General features: G+C 42.3%; 3 protein-coding genes across 5 annotated transcripts; all 3 read right to left on the reverse strand.

Annotated features, from left to right (window-relative positions):
- Nucleotides 1–609: 609 nt before the first annotated feature.
- RB195_024286 (uncharacterized protein) lies at nt 610–12029 on the reverse strand (the record flags this gene model as incomplete). 2 transcript variants are annotated; one of them, XM_064211997.1, is made up of 6 exons in its annotated part: nt 610–791; nt 2665–2810; nt 5912–6042; nt 6109–6232; nt 10679–10768; nt 10849–12029. In XM_064211997.1, 6 exons carry the CDS (start codon nt 12027–12029, stop codon nt 610–612), a joined length of 1854 nt encoding a protein of 617 aa, XP_064067878.1. The 2 variants fall into 2 exon arrangements, with proteins under 2 accessions (XP_064067878.1, XP_064067879.1); XM_064211998.1 differs by lacking the exons at nt 610–791; nt 2665–2810; nt 5912–6042; nt 6109–6232 and having other exon boundaries at nt 10675–10768.
- RB195_024287 (uncharacterized protein) lies at nt 10865–12029 on the reverse strand (the record flags this gene model as incomplete). The annotated part of the gene is made up of 2 exons (XM_064211999.1): nt 10865–10924; nt 10992–12029. 2 exons carry the CDS (start codon nt 12027–12029, stop codon nt 10865–10867), a joined length of 1098 nt encoding a protein of 365 aa, XP_064067880.1.
- A 235-nt stretch (nt 12030–12264) lies between these two features.
- RB195_024288 (uncharacterized protein) lies at nt 12265–12882 on the reverse strand (the record flags this gene model as incomplete). 2 transcript variants are annotated; one of them, XM_064212001.1, is made up of 1 exon in its annotated part: nt 12265–12882. In XM_064212001.1, one exon carries the CDS (start codon nt 12880–12882, stop codon nt 12265–12267), a length of 618 nt encoding a protein of 205 aa, XP_064067881.1. The 2 variants fall into 2 exon arrangements, with proteins under 2 accessions (XP_064067881.1, XP_064067882.1); XM_064212000.1 differs by having other exon boundaries at nt 12265–12693.
- Between the last annotated feature and the right edge of the window lie 4811 nt (nt 12883–17693).

A 17693-nucleotide genomic window follows, 5' to 3' on the forward strand; every position in this document is an offset into this window, starting at 1 on the left:
CCCTATGAATCGTCAACACACCATCTGCACATCTGATACGATACATTACTCCTAATTCCATGCAATCCCTTCTCTCTGCTATGTGAGCAAATCATGCAAGTGAGAGCTGCGAGAAATCGGTCATATGCCCGATTGCGTACCAGCTGGCACCTGAGGTTCGTTTGTGGTATTTCCACAACCCTCATGTCGTTCTGTAGACCCGCTTGGCTTAGGCAACTCCGCACCGCTCCGCTCATATCATCAAATATGTAGTAATACTAGTAATAGTAATAATATAAAAACGGAATCTTTTGTGGACCATCTACTATTTTCGATCTTCGGGAGAAGTGTTTTTCCTGTTGCGTAGCACAGTCTTCAGCCGGGTAGCCATTGGATATTGCAACCTTATAAGCCAGATTTACAGACCATGCTTTCTCTTGGCTAGTCGATCCCGTCCTGTACATGCTGCCCAAAACAGATTCTTCCAATTTGCTGGGATGCGCTGTAGGATAGTGGATCTCTTTGCTGCTGGGTTTTTGATACTACTTGAGTCTTCCATATCCCATTCCGCAAGTAGATATGCAAAACAAGAAGGTTAACCAGTTGTCCATCGGTTTGCCCCTTGTGAAGTTAATGTCCGGACATTGGTGGTTGAGAATATTGAAGCACGTCTCCTATTCCGCCTGTTGCGCAGACGACGCAACAACCATCTATGTAACGACAATACAGCAGTGTTTTGCGGTCTTGTATAGGCTTTTCGATTTTGAAAACAGTGGCAAGAGTGGGTGCCAGCCTTTGCCCCATAGCCAGACCTCAAAGATGTCGGTAGTACTGATCTTCGTGCAGCTGGGAAGACTAAGGTTTCCGATAGTGCTAATTGAGTGGATTTTGTTGTCTTATCAAGTGGACTAGGCATAGCGATAACGACACAACACCCTGAGGATGACGATTTATATATTCCATCTTCCGTCAATGAGTTCAGAAATCAACATCGCCGTCTAAACAAGGTTTAGGTTAAAACGTTTCGAACAGCTGGGCTACCGAAAAGCACCATTCGCGGAATGAGATAGGGAGAACTAAGTGGTACCAAAAAAGATTTTAATCCACTATCGCTCAGCGCATCCCAGTAAAATGAAAAAAATCAGTTCTAAGCAACATGTACAAGATGGGGGGTAGGATCGAGTAGCCAAGAGAAAACATGATCAGTAAATCTTGTTCGTAAAATGGCAATATTCAATGGCTACCCGACTAGAGACTGTGTTATGCGACAGGCAAGACACTTCCTCCGAAGGTCCAAAATAATAGATGGCCCACAAATGACTCCGTTCTGTTTGCCTTACATATTTGATGATATGAGCAGAGCAGCGCGAAGTTGATTAAGCCAAGAGGGTCTACACAACGAAGTGAGGGCTGTAGAAATACCACCTGCAAATTTCAAGAGTCAGCTGGTACGTAATTGTATGTACTACCGACTTGGCAGAACCCCCAGTTGCATGGTTTGCCCACATGGCAGAGAGAGGGATTGCATGGAATCATGAGTGGTGTACCGCACCACGTGCAGATCGTGTGGTTACGATTACATAGGGGAAATGAGACGCTCGCTGTGTGCTCTGGTAAAGGAGCATCGAGATGGAGTCGCAAAAACTAAACTCTCTATCCCACACGGAGCACACCGTAGAATATGTTATCAAAAGTACAAAATAGAGGTAGAAGCTGAAATACTATTCTTCGAGTCCGAGATCAGAGCGCGCGGAACACTACAGGCACTTTGGATAATCTGCATAAGCCCAAAAATGAACGGAAAAGACGAGTGCATTGCGATCACAAATAAGTTGGTCCTACCTCAGAATCTGTGCGGGTTTTGATCTACGGGGCCGTCAGGTCCCTATAAAAAAACCTTGTGACTCGTAGTTGTGGTACGTTGTGATCTGTTGCGATTTTTAATAATCAGTGAAGGCGAGCGAAGCGAATACTACAGAAAGTCTGAAGTCTGGCTTTAGCCGGACGTTCAGACTGCTAGAAAAGAGTCGCCAAGTATTTTTCTTGATCTGGAAAGAAAATAGGATAGGAGAGCTTGATTTATTTACCTTTCCATAGTTCCAGTGAAGATATGTTGTGAGTGAGCGTTATGGTTTATCGTTCGAATTGACGTACATAGGACTGGATAGATAGATTCAAGAAAATATCCGAAAATTGTAACTCACATCTTGACGTTAAGAATTAAGAATTTCGAGAAAGTGAACATAGCAAAGTACTCATTTCATTCTGCGTTGTTCACGGACAGATTATTTCTCTGCTCGACGTTACTTAACTGTATTAGGCCAAAAAGCAAAGCACCCTTGAACCAGCATCTTTAAACGTACCGTTACCATTGCTACCATATAAGGTTACTATAAACTCGAAATCAAGGAAAGAAACCTTGACATTCACGTGATGGTAAGAACCTGTATGGTTAGCTGTAAGCACTTCTGCAAATTTCTCGTGAGCTATACTTTGAGATTTCGCTCTTTTAATTTTTTTTTGTGGTTTTCAAACCTGGTTTTTCCATCTATATTTCCGCTGTCTAACGTATCACCTAGTTTAGATACAGTATTGAAAGGGATGAGCAAGAGGTACCCGCGGAGATGGTCAGTGCTGCGAGTAGGTTAGCACCAGTCATCCTAAGATAGGCTGACTGGTGCTAACCTACTCGCAGCGCTGACCATCTCAGCGTAATTACGGCTGCCGCTCCCTCTGCTAGGCAGCCTCCACGACTGCCTTGATTCGAATATTTCCCGCTTTCTATTGCCCTCGCACCGAAGCCACGCGACGGAACGGTGAAAACTACGAATCTGAAAGGCAGTCGAGTGAAAAGCGAATAGAGCAAATTCAGAAATGGCAAAATGAGCGCATATTTTCAGAAACAAAGGAGGAGAAATGGATCTCTCTATCCAGTTGAAACATGCTGCATGGAGAACACAACATGCATGCATTTTCACTTCGCAATTTTATTCAGAATTCAGAACTTCCTTCAAAATTCAAAGTGTTGTAACTTTGAACTCGCAACTCGCAACATTAAACTCACAACATACCGGTGCTTGAAGTGGATAAAGTGGATAAAGTGTCTGGCGTTAATCAATCCACTTGGGATGCCCCATGCACGAATTTTTCTATTTTTGTTGACGTAGACATCATCAGTCCACTTTGAAAAAGATCATCTGCTTGTTATGACAAAAGTCACTCTGTCGTCTCAGTTCCATAACTTTCGAAAGACCTGCAAGTGCGAGACAGCTCTCAACATATTATTTTCCCGTTCTATTTTGAAAACTCGAAACTGTCATCGAACTAAGTTAGGTTGGTGCAAAAATAGTGCACGTTTTCAAACATTCACTTCAAAACGCTATAAGTCGCCTCAAGATCAACCTTATAAGTCGAAATAAGAACCATTACAGTCCACGCATAAAAAGAGTCTGCTGCATAAAAGTCCGAACTTTTGGAGTCCACAAACTTCCGGAAGTCGTTTTCGGCATCACCTTGGTTTTGGAGGACCTTACCTCTTAGGCAGCTGTCCAGATGTTTGAAAAAGTGGCAGTCGGTTGGCAAAAGGTCTAGCGAATATTGTGGGTGGGAATCGTTGGAAGTGGGAACCTAAATCGTTCAACTCCAGTAGCGTCACCCTGGAAATGTGTGGCCTTGCATTGTCGTGTAAGAGAATTGAGCCCTTTCTGTTCACTAACGCCGGGCGAAGAAGTTTGATTTTCCGGTACATTTTGTCTAGTTCTTTGCAGTACTTCTCTGCGGTGATTTTAACAAGGTTTAATTAAGCTGTAGTGGTTTACACCTGTAGCAGACCACCACACAGTCACCATGTTCGCCTTCGGGTGCATTTTCGGCTTCGAGAAATGCTTGAGAGCTTTATCCTTGTCCATCCTTTGAGCAGGATGCTTCTTGTTGTCGTAAAGAATTTAATTCACGTAACGATACTATCAAAAATGGATCACTCTTGTTGGGCAGTTCTCAAAACCTCGGTTTCCTTGGGACTCGCTCAGTTCATGCGGCACAGATTGTTCAACATTTCCAATTCTTTCCAAATGGCGGACGACTCTTGAATGGTCAACGCCTAGTTTTTGAGCCATATCTCGTGTTGTTTCAAGCGGATAATTTTCGATGATTGCCTTCACCAGAAGAGCGACCTCAACTTTTCTTAACTTCGAGTCTCATATCACCACAACGAAACCTTTGGAACCAACAAACCAAGCATTATCGTAGATTTTGTAGTGCTTCCCTCACCACAAATAGCGTTGATATAGAGAGCTACAGATTTGCCCAGCGTCAACTAGTAGAAAATTTGGTGTAAATCTTGCCTGGACATATTAGTTCCTAAGTCTTGGTACTGACCAAATACTGACTCTCGTTCACAAAACGCTATACGACTTCTAAGTTGGGCAATGAGTTATTGTGTCTCTTAGTAAAGCATTGCCGCCTCCTTTGAAAACAAATATTGAGCAGAAACACCTGACGTGATTACATCATGCGATTCTGAGAAGTGCTAGCCTTTGAAGAGCTCTGCAGACAAACCAAATCTTCACAATAAAATTGACCCAAGTATGAGAAGGAGACTTTTGAATTTTATGATTTCCCGTCAACGTCGCGAGAGTGGTTAAAGACTAAACAATCGTAGTTCCTTTACAAGATTGAAGGGATAATTTCTCTGGCGTTACTCCTGCAATTCGTAATCGTTGGGGTTCTTTGAACGCGTGTTGGCCTATACAATGATTTTAGGGCCAGCTGATGATCTAGTCAGTGTTTTTATCCTCTAAGACAAGTATGGTATGAATTTTTCGACCCCGAAGGGATGAAAGGATTGGTTGGCACTAGGGCGTTTTCAAACCATCGACAGTGCGGTTATGGTAGACGTCTTAATGATTGCGTTACACCCACTCCTTCAACAAGATAACCTGCATCAATATCATCGTATCAACTCGACGCTGTGTTACCAACCCTACCAGGTGAAGTCAGCCGCGCGATAAAGGAAATGAAACAAGGAAAAGCGCCTGGTTCAAATTCCATTGCTGCCAAATTGCTAATAACTGGATTTAAAGTATTAATTAGATTCCTAAAAAAAAAACTTCTCAACGACTGTTTTGAGTTGGTTAAATCTTGCGCTGAACTTCCTGATTCTTCAATAGTGCTGTTCTTTAAGAAGATGAGGAACAACTTGATATTAACAACTACTGCGCCGTTGTCGGTCGTATATAAGGAATTCGGTCTGTTACTGTAACATTTGAGGCTTTAGGCAAGAAGACCTTATATCTCCTGCCTTCTTCGCCGACGTTCTGGATACCGTTTTTGGTGGCATAGATTGGAAAAATCGATTATAATCTTGTTCTCTTCGCGCATAAGCCACGATACTTTTTTTTAAATGGATCAGACGTGAGAGACAAAAAATGGAACATGTTCAAACGATTCCTTGCATATTTCACTAACAGAAGATTACCAATGGAAGGCAAATTTCGATTTCATGCAAAACGTGTAGAACCTTCTGGAACTGGGAAGTTCAATAGGTGGTCGGTCCTCCCTGATTCTTGTTAATTGTCCCAAGGAGACCCACATTTGTTTGCATTTGTCAGGGTGGAGTCGCAGCCCATAGGCTAGAGTTAATTTTGATAGGAGGTTCACAACATGTTGCAACTTGTTGCCTGAAGCAAATATGAATACATCATCATCATTTTTGAGAACCACCAAATGACGTGCTGATGGTGCTAGGATGACATCAGCGGGACACTGTTCAACCGTTCTTCGCATGATGTAAGCGACGGCAAAATTGAACAAAAAGGGTGCTACAACCACTTGTCTCACTCCAGCTCCAACTTCGAAAAGTTAATTCCATCTGACTGATGTTCAAACAGCAGCAGTTGTTCTTCAATTCATGTCCTTAATCAGGTGTACAAACCTTCCATCGACGCGAAGAGCGTTGAGAAGACGGTCCCGATGATGAGAGTAGAAAGCTGCTCCAAAGTCCAGAAGGGGCAAGATAGGAACTGCATAAGCTTCGAATACCACTGCCACATTTCTATAACTCTTCTGATAATGAGAACTTAGTCAGTAGTTCATTGACCAAGGCAAAATTTAGCTTGTTCATAGAAATACCACGCTCTGCCCAGATTGAAGATCAATGAAGAACCAATGGCAGCCTGAGGTACTATTGACACCCACACAGATATGAGTCAGCTCATAAGGTGGTGCGAATTCCAAGCTATCTAAGGCATCAAAGCTGAACATAGCTTTGTTAGCTATCTGATACTCATCTAACAGTCAGCGAAGAATTGAGTTTTTCCGTCTACACCACTATTTCTTGTTAGTATCTTCGTTGCCCTGATTTTTGTTATAGTTATCAACTTCGAAGTTAACTCGTTCAGCTATCGACTAGAATATAGATTTTGAAGCTTACGTTGAAATGTTATGGGCGTGTTCTACTGCTCTTCCAATTATGTATGGGATCAAAAAAATCTGCAAGGAATCAAAAATCTAAACACGCCCTTATTTTTTCATAATCCAAATCAAATGATCATGATCATGCTATGTAATAACGGTCTTATTCTGTCACGTGTATGTGTCTGTATGTGTATGTGAAACGGAATACCGGAAAGGGAAGGAGAGACGGATACCACGTCGTCGAGTTAGTGCGCTGGCACCAGAAAGCTATAAAGTGGGGTGCGACGAGTCCTACAGTGTCGGATTGGTGTCTCGGCGCAAGAAAGCTGTAAAATGGAATAAGATGAATCCTACGGCGTCGAATTGGTGCGCCGACGTCTGAAAGCCACAAAATCATAAATCATAAACCATAAATCAAATAAAATGGAGCATGACGGGTTTCATGGTGTCGAATTGGAGCGACTACGCCACAAAACAATAAAATAGGGTGTGACGGGTCCTATCGCGTGGATTTGGTGCGCCAGCGTGGGAGTGCGGTGAAATATGGTGAGACGGGCTGAACGGTGCGGAATTGCTGTACCGTGGTGCCGTAGTATCGCACAATACCTTCATGTGCACGTCGCAAGAGGCAAGTGAGACGTTGCATCCGTTTCATATCCTTGGCTTCTGCACGTGTTGTTGTGCTCCTCTATGACTCCTCCGCGTATAAAATTTTCTAGCACGTTTGGCTGAAGTTGGTAACATGCCTTTTCAGAAAGAGAAAACACGCTCGCAAACGGCTGCTTAAACAGTAGCCAACATGATCTAATATGGAACGCTATCCTTATCAGTATGATAATTTCTTTCTTCATTTTACGTTAATCATCATTCTGTGGTAACTGTTAACCATGAAATTTCCCGCCTTCATTCAAAATTAAAAAGAGCAGGAAGACGTTGTTGGATGTACACAAATCAAATTTCAGAAAAAATGCCACTACTAAATTGCCACTACTTAATTTTGATCGATTGTGCAGGAAGCGGAACCTCTACTCGCTACACTACACCATCCATTAACGGTGCTTACGGCAAACAAACTTTGAAAATTATGTAATTGAAAAGAAAACTATCTAAACCAATGCATTATTAAATTTAGTACAGAGAGCATGTCCATGTACAACGCATGTCAAATATTGCAATACTTGCCTGAACATTTTATCCAGTAAAACCCTAAATAATTCTTCAAGCTCCTTTCTACTTTCTCCAGCTTTCTGTCGCTTCATGTCCATCTGTTCACTGCATGAAATCAACATGACCGGTAAGGTATATGAACATCAAACAAACACTTCTGTATCTTCGGGATACGCCTTTAGGTACAATTCATGTCTGTGAAGCATTTGTCGCGCCACTTAAGGCGTTGGATGCCAGTTACACATGCAAAAAAATGCCTAGAAAACGAAAAAATTAACGGAATATAGTATAACACTGATTAGTTGGACATTTTTTGAGCCATATTTTGTATTTCCATAAATGGATTACCAAGAACACCCGGCTCCGTGTTCACCTCTTCAACACTACCGTACTTGCTGCTTTGAGCTATGCTACAGAAACCTGGACATTTCGCAAGCAGGAAGAAAACGCGGTGAGCATCATTGAACGCGCAATTGAGGGAGTGATACTAGGAGTATCCCGCTTCACGCAAATGAGGAACGGGATTCAAAGTTCTCTCACACGTCAGCGATCGAAGATTAGAGATGCCGCCGCGTTCGCCAAGGAATGTAAAATAAGGTGGGCCGGACACGTGATGCACTTTAACGACAACCGTTGGACCAGAGCCGTGAGCGACTGGGTCCCTCGCGATATTAAGCGCACTACAGGAAGACCGCCTACCCGATGATCAGACCTCTTCACGAAGTCCTTCAAAAAAAGTACGACCCTCTTCGAGTTTTTCGCGAGAAGAGATGCCACTGGGTGAATCTGGCACGCGATCGGGACAAATGAAAGAATTACTGGCGGCCGCTCGACCTGTTCGAAGATCAACGGGAGTCGAGGTGATCAAGGTGATAAGTGGATTATTCCCCATAGGTGGTTTTCTTTTAACGATTCAGAACTGAAAAATAAACTCTTTCATTTCTTTCCTTTTCATTTCTAAACGGCATTTCACTTACATAAACTTCTTAAACAGCTCTACTTTATCTAAAGTTTCAAACAACTTCTATCGCTAGGCACTCTCCTTTTCTGTTCGATTAAAAAAGCGCATCGCAGAGGCTGCAGACGCGGCGACATAGATGGGCAAGGTGGAGTGGGTGTGGTGTCAGAAAGAGGCAGTATAAGAGAAGTGACCAAGATACTGTGGTCACTGTCAACTACTGATGCTCATTATCTTCTTGGATACACGGCGGCACATCATTCGAGTACATTTTGACCGTTCCCTTATAAAAAAATGCCTCGTTGCATCTCTGTATTATGAGATACTTATGATTTCTTAGAACCGACTTGCTACAAGAAAACTGCCCAGGCTTTTACTAAGGATAGGGTGCTTGACGTTGGTCATCCTTTTGGGATATGGATACTGACGACAGTTCATGACAAAACCGTCGAAGGAATAAAACCAACCAAACAAATGCTCGCATAGCATTCATGAGGGCGAGACAGTCCACAATCTGACAGGGAAACACCAACAAAGAATCTGCGTTATTCAGAAAAAAGAATTAAATTAGGGTAACTCAAAACAAGATAATTAAGACGACTGTAGACTCAGTATGTCATAGAAAGGGTGCCTATGTTTCAAAATGACTGTACCAAAATCTGGCCTATAAATGTGCAACAAGGTAGGTAGACATTGCAGCACCATATTACTAGTTTCAGACAGCATAGTGCCAGTTGGAAATAGCAGTTACGCATGAAATGAAGTGAAAATTGAGTTCCTTCTAGTCTTAGTCGAACCATTGAAAATTGACCTACTGATGAATGACATACGAAGAAGATCAGAATTTTGATGCTTGCAAGAAGAGTGATACACTTTGAAGAATGATACAGATTGCTAGACAAGGAACTTCATTTGTTTTATCATGACTTATTCCAACCTTACTGGGTGGAGTTGCAATAATTGCATTCGTTAACAACATCTGCAATTTCAGGCCATCGATACCACAGAAAAGATCGATAATGCGTTTGGGAAAGCGGGCTACAATACATTACCATAAACGAGCCATGATGAGGCTTGGGAAATAAACGTCATTGTGCAGCAAAAACTTCAAGTACCGAAGTAAATGCTGCTCTTGCTGTGGTTTCACGCATCATACTTGCTTTCTACTATCGAACAGTCCTGTTGTTCACAGTTAAAGACTACATACTCTTCTCAATAAATATTGTTCTGTAGAAGATATGTGATTTGATGCATGAATATGTGCAAAACATGTCATTCCACAAGTCGGTCTTAGGTGAGCGTTACCAGTATTGGACACAAACGAAAAGGTGATGTGTGTCGATCCACCTAATTTCAAGCGAAATGAGATGTAACAATCAAAGAAACCGGTCTGCAGCTGCAGAACATGGGAATCAAATCCGTACTCTTTCTCAAAAACAATAGTGGTGTTTGAGAGTATTGCTCTCTGCTCGCTGTATCAATAAATAAGTATTGCTGTGTAGGAGCACCAGCAACGACATAACATTAGATAACTACACATGCAGTATAGACAGTTATATCTCGCAAAGCGGTACGAGTGGCAAGAACTCATTTGTCATTGATTGTTATCGAAGTACTCATTCCAATTATTCATTAAATAGTGTCTTTCAAGAGTCTAGAAAGCTTGCAGTGTCTTTCTTGCCGATATTTCTATTTCGTGAACCAATTTCTATCATTCCTGTGTCTCCCAAGTGGTGTTATCAGAATTTCACTTCATTTTGTTTCCTGTTCTGCCATATGTTCAGTAATCCTCATCCCAAGATTCCTAAAGTTTCCACAATGCGAACGGCATCACTCGTCATACTCATTCTCATAAATGCGCCTCCCCTCATTAAACGACGGTACCTGTCGTATAATCTATTCCTAACAACCTGGCTCTTAATGTTTGCTTTGCATTACGAATATTCACCAGAATGTGATGAACAGCGGCACTGATGCCGCCAGAATTAAAGGAAAGGCAAAGAAGAACTCTGTCCTAGAATTTTGCTACAGACAGTGCGGGCCTTGCGGACGCACTGTATGGCAATTGGCGCGTGTGATTTTTGAAGCTAGTCCTCATGATTCCTGCTCTTGGTCGCCAGTGCATACCTCACTAGTGGTCTTGAACATGTAACAAATCACTTCGCATTTGGCTTTGGTTGTGCAGATTCGGCATGCAAGAAGATCTTCATGGAATCTTCTTTGCGATAGGACTTTACTCTAACATTACCACTAAAAACACTTATTAGCGCGTTGAGGTAGAAAAGCCTCTTTTGAGGTTTCCCATGTGAGCCTTCTCTATTCCGACTAACCTGATATTTGGTACCTTCATGTACTGAGTAGGGACGCCTTGGTTGTCCAAGGCTTCCACGACCGCTTCCGTCTCAACTGAGTCAAAGGTCTTCTTCAAGTCGATGAAGGTGAGACAGTGCGGCAACTTGTACTCTCGTGATACCTCGATGAGTTTCGAAACAGTGTGAATGTGGTCAGTCGTGCTGAATCCTATTCGAAACCCTGCGTGCTCGCATGGCTGTCCTTCATCCAAGGCTTTTTCAATCCTATTAAGGATCACTCTTGTAAAGAGCTTGTAGATGACGGACAGTAAGCAGATTGGGCGATAGTTGCCGATGTCATGTGAATCTACCTTTTCATACAGCAACACGATCTTGCTGATTTTCCACTGTTTAGGAACCTTGCATTCCGACAGGTAACGTGTAAAGAGCCTCGCCAGGGTGTTGATGATTACTGGCGGAAGGTTCCTCAGCTGTTCTGGTCTTATTCTGTCGGGACCGGGTGCCGTACGATTTCTTACCGACATGATAGCATATCGTATTTCGGACGGAAGAACCTCTGGAATGACATGTCTGTCTTCCCTCAGATGGTGAGGAGGCAAGTGGACATGGCTGTCGAAGAGATCAGAGTAGAAGTCGTAGATGATTTTCTCCATCCCCCTTCTCGATGCAATGGCTGTTCCCTCTGGGTTCCGGAGAGCAGTCATCCTCGTTTTGCGACTGGCGAGGTCTCGACGGGCATAGGGGATGCTTTTCCCCACCTCTGCAGCTTCAGCCAGCACTTCTGCTCTTCTCTCTTTAAGGTCTTCCTTTATCGCCTCTCTGCAAAGCCTTGCGAGCTCGGACGTGAGTTCTTGGTTCCCTGCGGCTCGGGCTGCTCCACGCTGGCGTATCAGCTCAAGAGTTTCAAGAGACAAACGTCTCTTGGTGGTTTTAAAACTCTCAGCCTTCTTCGCGCAGTCGTGAACGTGTTCAAGGAGCCGGTCATACTCCTTGTCGATGTTGTCCGTTGCGGAGTCTTCCCAAAAGCCGGCTAGCGTAGCGAAGAGATTCCAGTTGATGATAGTCCTGGTTATGATAGTTGATGATAGGGATTTCTCTCTCTGAACTTGGCGGCTTTCTCTGCTCTCCTTGTGAATGAAAATCTTTTTCGGAGGAGGCGATGGTCCCGTATAGAACTTTGGTACAACACCGACGTCCATCAGGCAGAACCTTTTATTGACGATGACGATGATCAATTTCATTATGATACCCTCCATCGGGTGACCCCCACGTCCAACGTAGAGAGGGGGGCTTCTGGATTTGCGAGTTCCCATGGATGGTCTTAGTCGTCATGATGAGCTCGGAAAGCTTTTTTCCCTGTTCACTACATTGAAGGCCATGGGTTCCGATGTGAAGTCCTCCAGGCGTTCTTCTGGGGCCAATTTGGCAATAAAATCAGCAATTATGACCATGCAGAAGATATGATTTTTTTCTGTAGAACTTCTCTAGGTCCATATACAAAGCTTCGACTTCTTTTTCGTAGCTTGATGTTGGAGCGTATGCGACAGCGAAGATTGTCAAAGCTGGTGTTGGACCACAGCTTCTCATCCGCAGACGTCCGATTCGGGTCGTAAGCTGTTCGAAAGAGTCGATGTTCTTTGCCGTACTCGTGTTGACGAGGACGCGAACTCCACCAACACCTCTACTGTCGCATGTTCCTAAGAATAGTTCTTCTCCAGTTTCATAGACGGCGTTGAGAGGGTGACGTCGTCTCTTCTCGGTCAGTCCGATGATGTCGTACTTGATCTTCTTGGCTTGCATCATCAGATCTCCGATGGCCGCTTCCGATGCAAGCGTACGTGCGTAATAAGTACAGATCGCCATCCTAGTCCTTTTCCGTTTCGGTAGCCTATATGACTCCTGCAACCCCGTCCTACCTGGCGCTACCGTACCAGGCTTCAGGAGACTCTTTCCTATTGCTGTATTTGCATAAAATTTAAAACCCATGGGCAGGTTGCAAGCCTCTAGTCCCATGAGTTTTTGGGAGAACTTCCGTTCTCCCGGAGTGGACATGTGGAGCTTATTTGTTGGAGGCGACTCCAAACTGCCTCCCTTGCCCCTCCCAGTCACTTGATTGCAGGCTTTTGACCAGACCGACGTGCGGGATACAAGGATGTCAGTTCTGGCTCAGCAGAAACAAGGAGTCCATCCCCTGAATCCACCTGCGTCTCTGGGCAAGCACAAGGTCGCTTTTGGTCGATTAGCCCCCTCTCCGCCATCCGGGACGCGCCATGTACCCTCGCGACTAACTGGCTGTGATCCCTCTAGTAAGGGAGATGGTGAGAAAATGGGATATACCTTTAAATCTTTTCAAAACAGTGGCGTTGCATTTCGAAGAGGCTCCTCACATCCCCTACCTATGCAATTCAACAACTATTCAATATCAAGAACAAGTTCGAGATCTTGGGGTGATAATTGATGAATCGTTTAACTTCTCCGCTCATTTTGACTTACTCACCAAAAAAGTGTTGTTGTCTCTTTTTATAATATTTAGGAACTTGCAAAGTAACGACCCTGATCTACTAATATTTCTTTACAAACCATACGTTTTGCCACATCTAGAATACGCCACGCCAGTCTGCAAACCATTCTTGAAGAAGCATATCAAAAAATTAGAAAAAGTTTAGCAAATTCTTACTAGACTGGTTTATTATAGATGCTTTCCCGATCCGGATTACCCTGGAACACTCCCTTCCTATAAAATTCAACTTAGCATTCTGAATCTAAAAAGTCAGAAGTAGAGACGAGTAGTTAATGATTTAGTTTTCGGTTTTCGTATCTTACGAATGTAAATTAAGCCAAAGGCTAGCAAGTACTGGATCTTCCGACCAACAAGCGAAAGAACAGGTTGCTTCAGTTTGCATTACTCTAAACTCTGACAGAAAATCTCAACTGTGTTCAACTTTTTTTTTCTACAGAGTTGCACGCTGGATTAATTTATTTCCTGCTAAGGTTATGTCTAGCCCAAATTCGAAGATATTCAAAAATAGCCTATCCAAATTGAGTGTCCTTACTTAATATTCTAGGTATGAGCGAAGCCTAATGTCCATTGTTTCAGAAATCACGATCAAATTGCTTCACTAACGATGACCACATTAAGCATTGGTCGACTCCTAACTCACAGATACACTTACTGTATGGCCAGTCCACGTATACCCTAAAATCCCATAGATAAGAGCGGTTTAATTTACCGGTGAAAAATGAATTGGAATGAAATTGAAATTGAATGCAGTCACCCCTCTAACTTGATGGATGGATAAATAAAAATCGGAGAAGAAGTTTAGAAGAAGCTCCGCCCTTCAACTCTAAACCCCGCCCACTTAATAAACAATTCATATGGAAAAATAGCGATTTTAACGGAATTTCTGCCGGAATCTCTCTAGAAATGCCGGAATTTGATCTCTGGATAGAACTTGAAGAGCCAATTCGATCAGTAAAATTCCATAGATAAGAGCGGTTTAATTTACCGGTAAAAAATGATTTTGAAAAAATATTTTTAAAATTTTATTTGTATATTAAACAACAAGGACTCCAACATACCTAAACATAACACTAAACTTTTCCAATTTCTACTTCGTCATCATCGTTTATATTCATCATGGCAAAATCGTTTTTGAGATTTTCCAAATCACACAATGCTTTTTCAAAGCTATGTTGAATAACATCAGATGAAATGGATTGGAAACTTTCGCTAACTAAAAATGCAGCTTCTTCGTAGCTCATCCTTCTCCTTATTCCACTTTTTGTGTAAGTTGCTTTAGCTTCATCTCTCATCCTGGTACTGCATCAATATTTCCCAAATTGAAAGGGGATACGTTTAAGGCTTCAGCTGTAACGAACTTTCGAAAATCCGAGCATTTTTGTAGATGGTCAGACGGTAATGGTTGACCGACACTTGTTCTTCTTCGTACAGAGAGCTTTTTTCGCGCAATAAACAGGATGCACCAATGCGCAGATGCTTTAAAATTTTGGTGACCATGCTCTTCTGCTAATTCCTTTGCTTTGGTCCTTATTTCTTTCACCGTGACAGTTCTATTTTCTTCTCGTTTTTTGACAACCCAGTTGTAGATGGCATCTTCAACTTCTTCAACGCTTGGTTTTTTTGTATCGTCGGGCTCTCTTCGTTGCTGGCATCTCTTGAAGAGTTTGTCGATCAACAACCCACTTTCTTATCATTGCTTCAGTGACTTCAAAATGACTAGCCGCTGCCAAGGTTCCATGTAAATCACGATAATTGACGGCGTCTAGCTTGAAAGCTGCTGTATACGATTTACGACGTTTCATAGCAGGTGATACAGGATAGAAAGAGTATAGAAAACAGTAAGAATAAAGGTAGAGTTGTAGGCTATTATTGCAATAATCATGAGCACACAACGCCAAAAAAAAACGTATACAAACGTCAATTTTCATTTTCTAGCACAAACCGCTCTTATCTATGGACCGCTCTTATCTATGGGATTTTAGGGTACTTCCGACATACGAAACCTATTTTGCTCAATGAAGCCTATTCACTAGCAACGATACCAAAGTGGTTATATCGCTTTTCTTTTTGAATTACTCCCTCATGTTACCTCCTTGATCACTTTCTCTAATTATCATACTCTGATCACTTCCATAACTTCCGCTAGTCTGGTCTAAACTGCCGTATGTCCAAATAGTGGCGATTTGTTCAATTTTATTATGGTAACTTACATCGGCACAAATCTACAAATTTGGCGCTCCAGAATCAAGTCGACGATCGCACATGCTTAACTCTTTATTATGCACTCCAATTGAGTCCATCTGATAAAAAATGAAGATCGCATGACCTCATGTGTAGTTTAACACCTACAGGCCATACCAAAGCCGAGATGTTCGACTCCATCTGGACTTCATCAAATACAGGTTCTGTTGATGTTGTTAATTTAATGTCAATAATGTTCGTGATAAGGTTGACAGTAGTTCAATCGTTCTCGTGTCTTGAAACATGTCATAGATACTTCGTTTGTTTTGTTTTCTCTTATTGTGCATACGAATTCTTAGAAGGAAGCTCTATTAGCTTTTTTTTGCTTTCTTCAGAGGCCCATATAGAAGTTGATTAAAACAGTCTCATGTTTGAAAAGTTCGACTTTCAATGAACCTCGGCATAGTTGAATGTAGTATCGAGTTTGATAAGCTGTACACGAGCTTGTTAAATAAATTTATTGGCTAACGTTTCGGCAATATCACCTTCTTCAGAGCCTGAAATGAGCGATTCAATTTACAATTTAAACGACCAACCTCTCCACAACTAAACTGATAAACTCCACGCCTACTTTCAATCACCAATTTAGCAACTACATTGAATGCTCATCTTAGATCGGAGAAGCCCAACATGAACCGTTGACTGATCGATTACGGGGGTGAATGGTTCGAATGTCACATTCGGATCGGAAGAACCATTCGAGATATGGCGCGAGTTCCCGCGTTATCGCCAGACATTCGCCCTTACGGTTATATTGCTATTGTGTATTAATATATATTTCGATATTGCCGAAACGTTAGCCAATAAATTTATTCAACAATCTCATGTTTATTCCGTCAACTACCACGCTATCCTTATTTCAGTGTTTTCACAGTCGTTTAAATTTATTTATTTATTTGATCTACATACCCAATATCAGGTTAGTCGGAATAGAGAAGGCTCACATGGGAAACCTCAAAAGAGGCTTTTCTACCTCAACGCGCTAATAAGTGTTTTTAGTGGTAATGTTAGAGTAAAGTCCTATCGCAAAGAAGATTCCATGAAGATCTTCTTGCATGCCGAATCTGCACAACCAAAGCCAAACGCGAAGTGATTTGTTACATGTTCAAGACCACTAGTGAGGTATGCACTGGCGACCAAGAGCAGGAATCATGAGGACTAGCTTCAAAAATCACACGCGCCAATTGCCATACAGTGCGTCCGCAAGGCCCGCACTGTCTGTAGCAAAATTCTAGGACAGAGTTCTTCTTTGCCTTTCCTTTAATTCTGGCGGCATCAGTGCCGCTGTTCATCACATTCTGGTGAATATTCGTAATGCAAAGCAAACATTAAGAGCCAGGTTGTTAGGAATAGATTATACGACAGGTACCGTCGTTTAATGAGGGGAGGCGCATTTATGAGAATGAGTATGACGAGTGATGCCGTTCGCATTGTGGAAACTTTAGGAATCTTGGGATGAGGATTACTGAACATATGGCAGAACAGGAAACAAAATGAAGTGAAATTCTGATAACACCACTTGGGAGACACAGGAATGATAGAAATTGGTTCACGAAATAGAAATATCGGCAAGAAAGACACTGCAAGCTTTCTAGACTCTTGAAAGACACTATTTAATGAATAATTGGAATGAGTACTTCGATAACAATCAATGACAAATGAGTTCTTGCCACTCGTACCGCTTTGCGAGATATAACTGTCTATACTGCATGTGTAGTTATCTAATGTTATGTCGTTGCTGGTGCTCCTACACAGCAATACTTATTTATTGATACAGCGAGCAGAGAGCAATACTCTCAAACACCACTATTGTTTTTGAGAAAGAGTACGGATTTGATTCCCATGTTCTGCAGCTGCAGACCGGTTTCTTTGATTGTTACATCTCATTTCGCTTGAAATTAGGTGGATCGACACACATCACCTTTTCGTTTGTGTCCAATACTGGTAACGCTCACCTAAGACCGACTTGTGGAATGACATGTTTTGCACATATTCATGCATCAAATCACATATCTTCTACAGAACAATATTTATTGAGAAGAGTATGTAGTCTTTAACTGTGAACAACAGGACTGTTCGATAGTAGAAAGCAAGTATGATG

The sequence above is a fragment of the Necator americanus genome, chromosome X (genome assembly GCF_031761385.1).
Source record: "Necator americanus strain Aroian chromosome X, whole genome shotgun sequence".
NCBI lineage: Eukaryota > Metazoa > Nematoda > Chromadorea > Rhabditida > Ancylostomatidae > Necator > Necator americanus.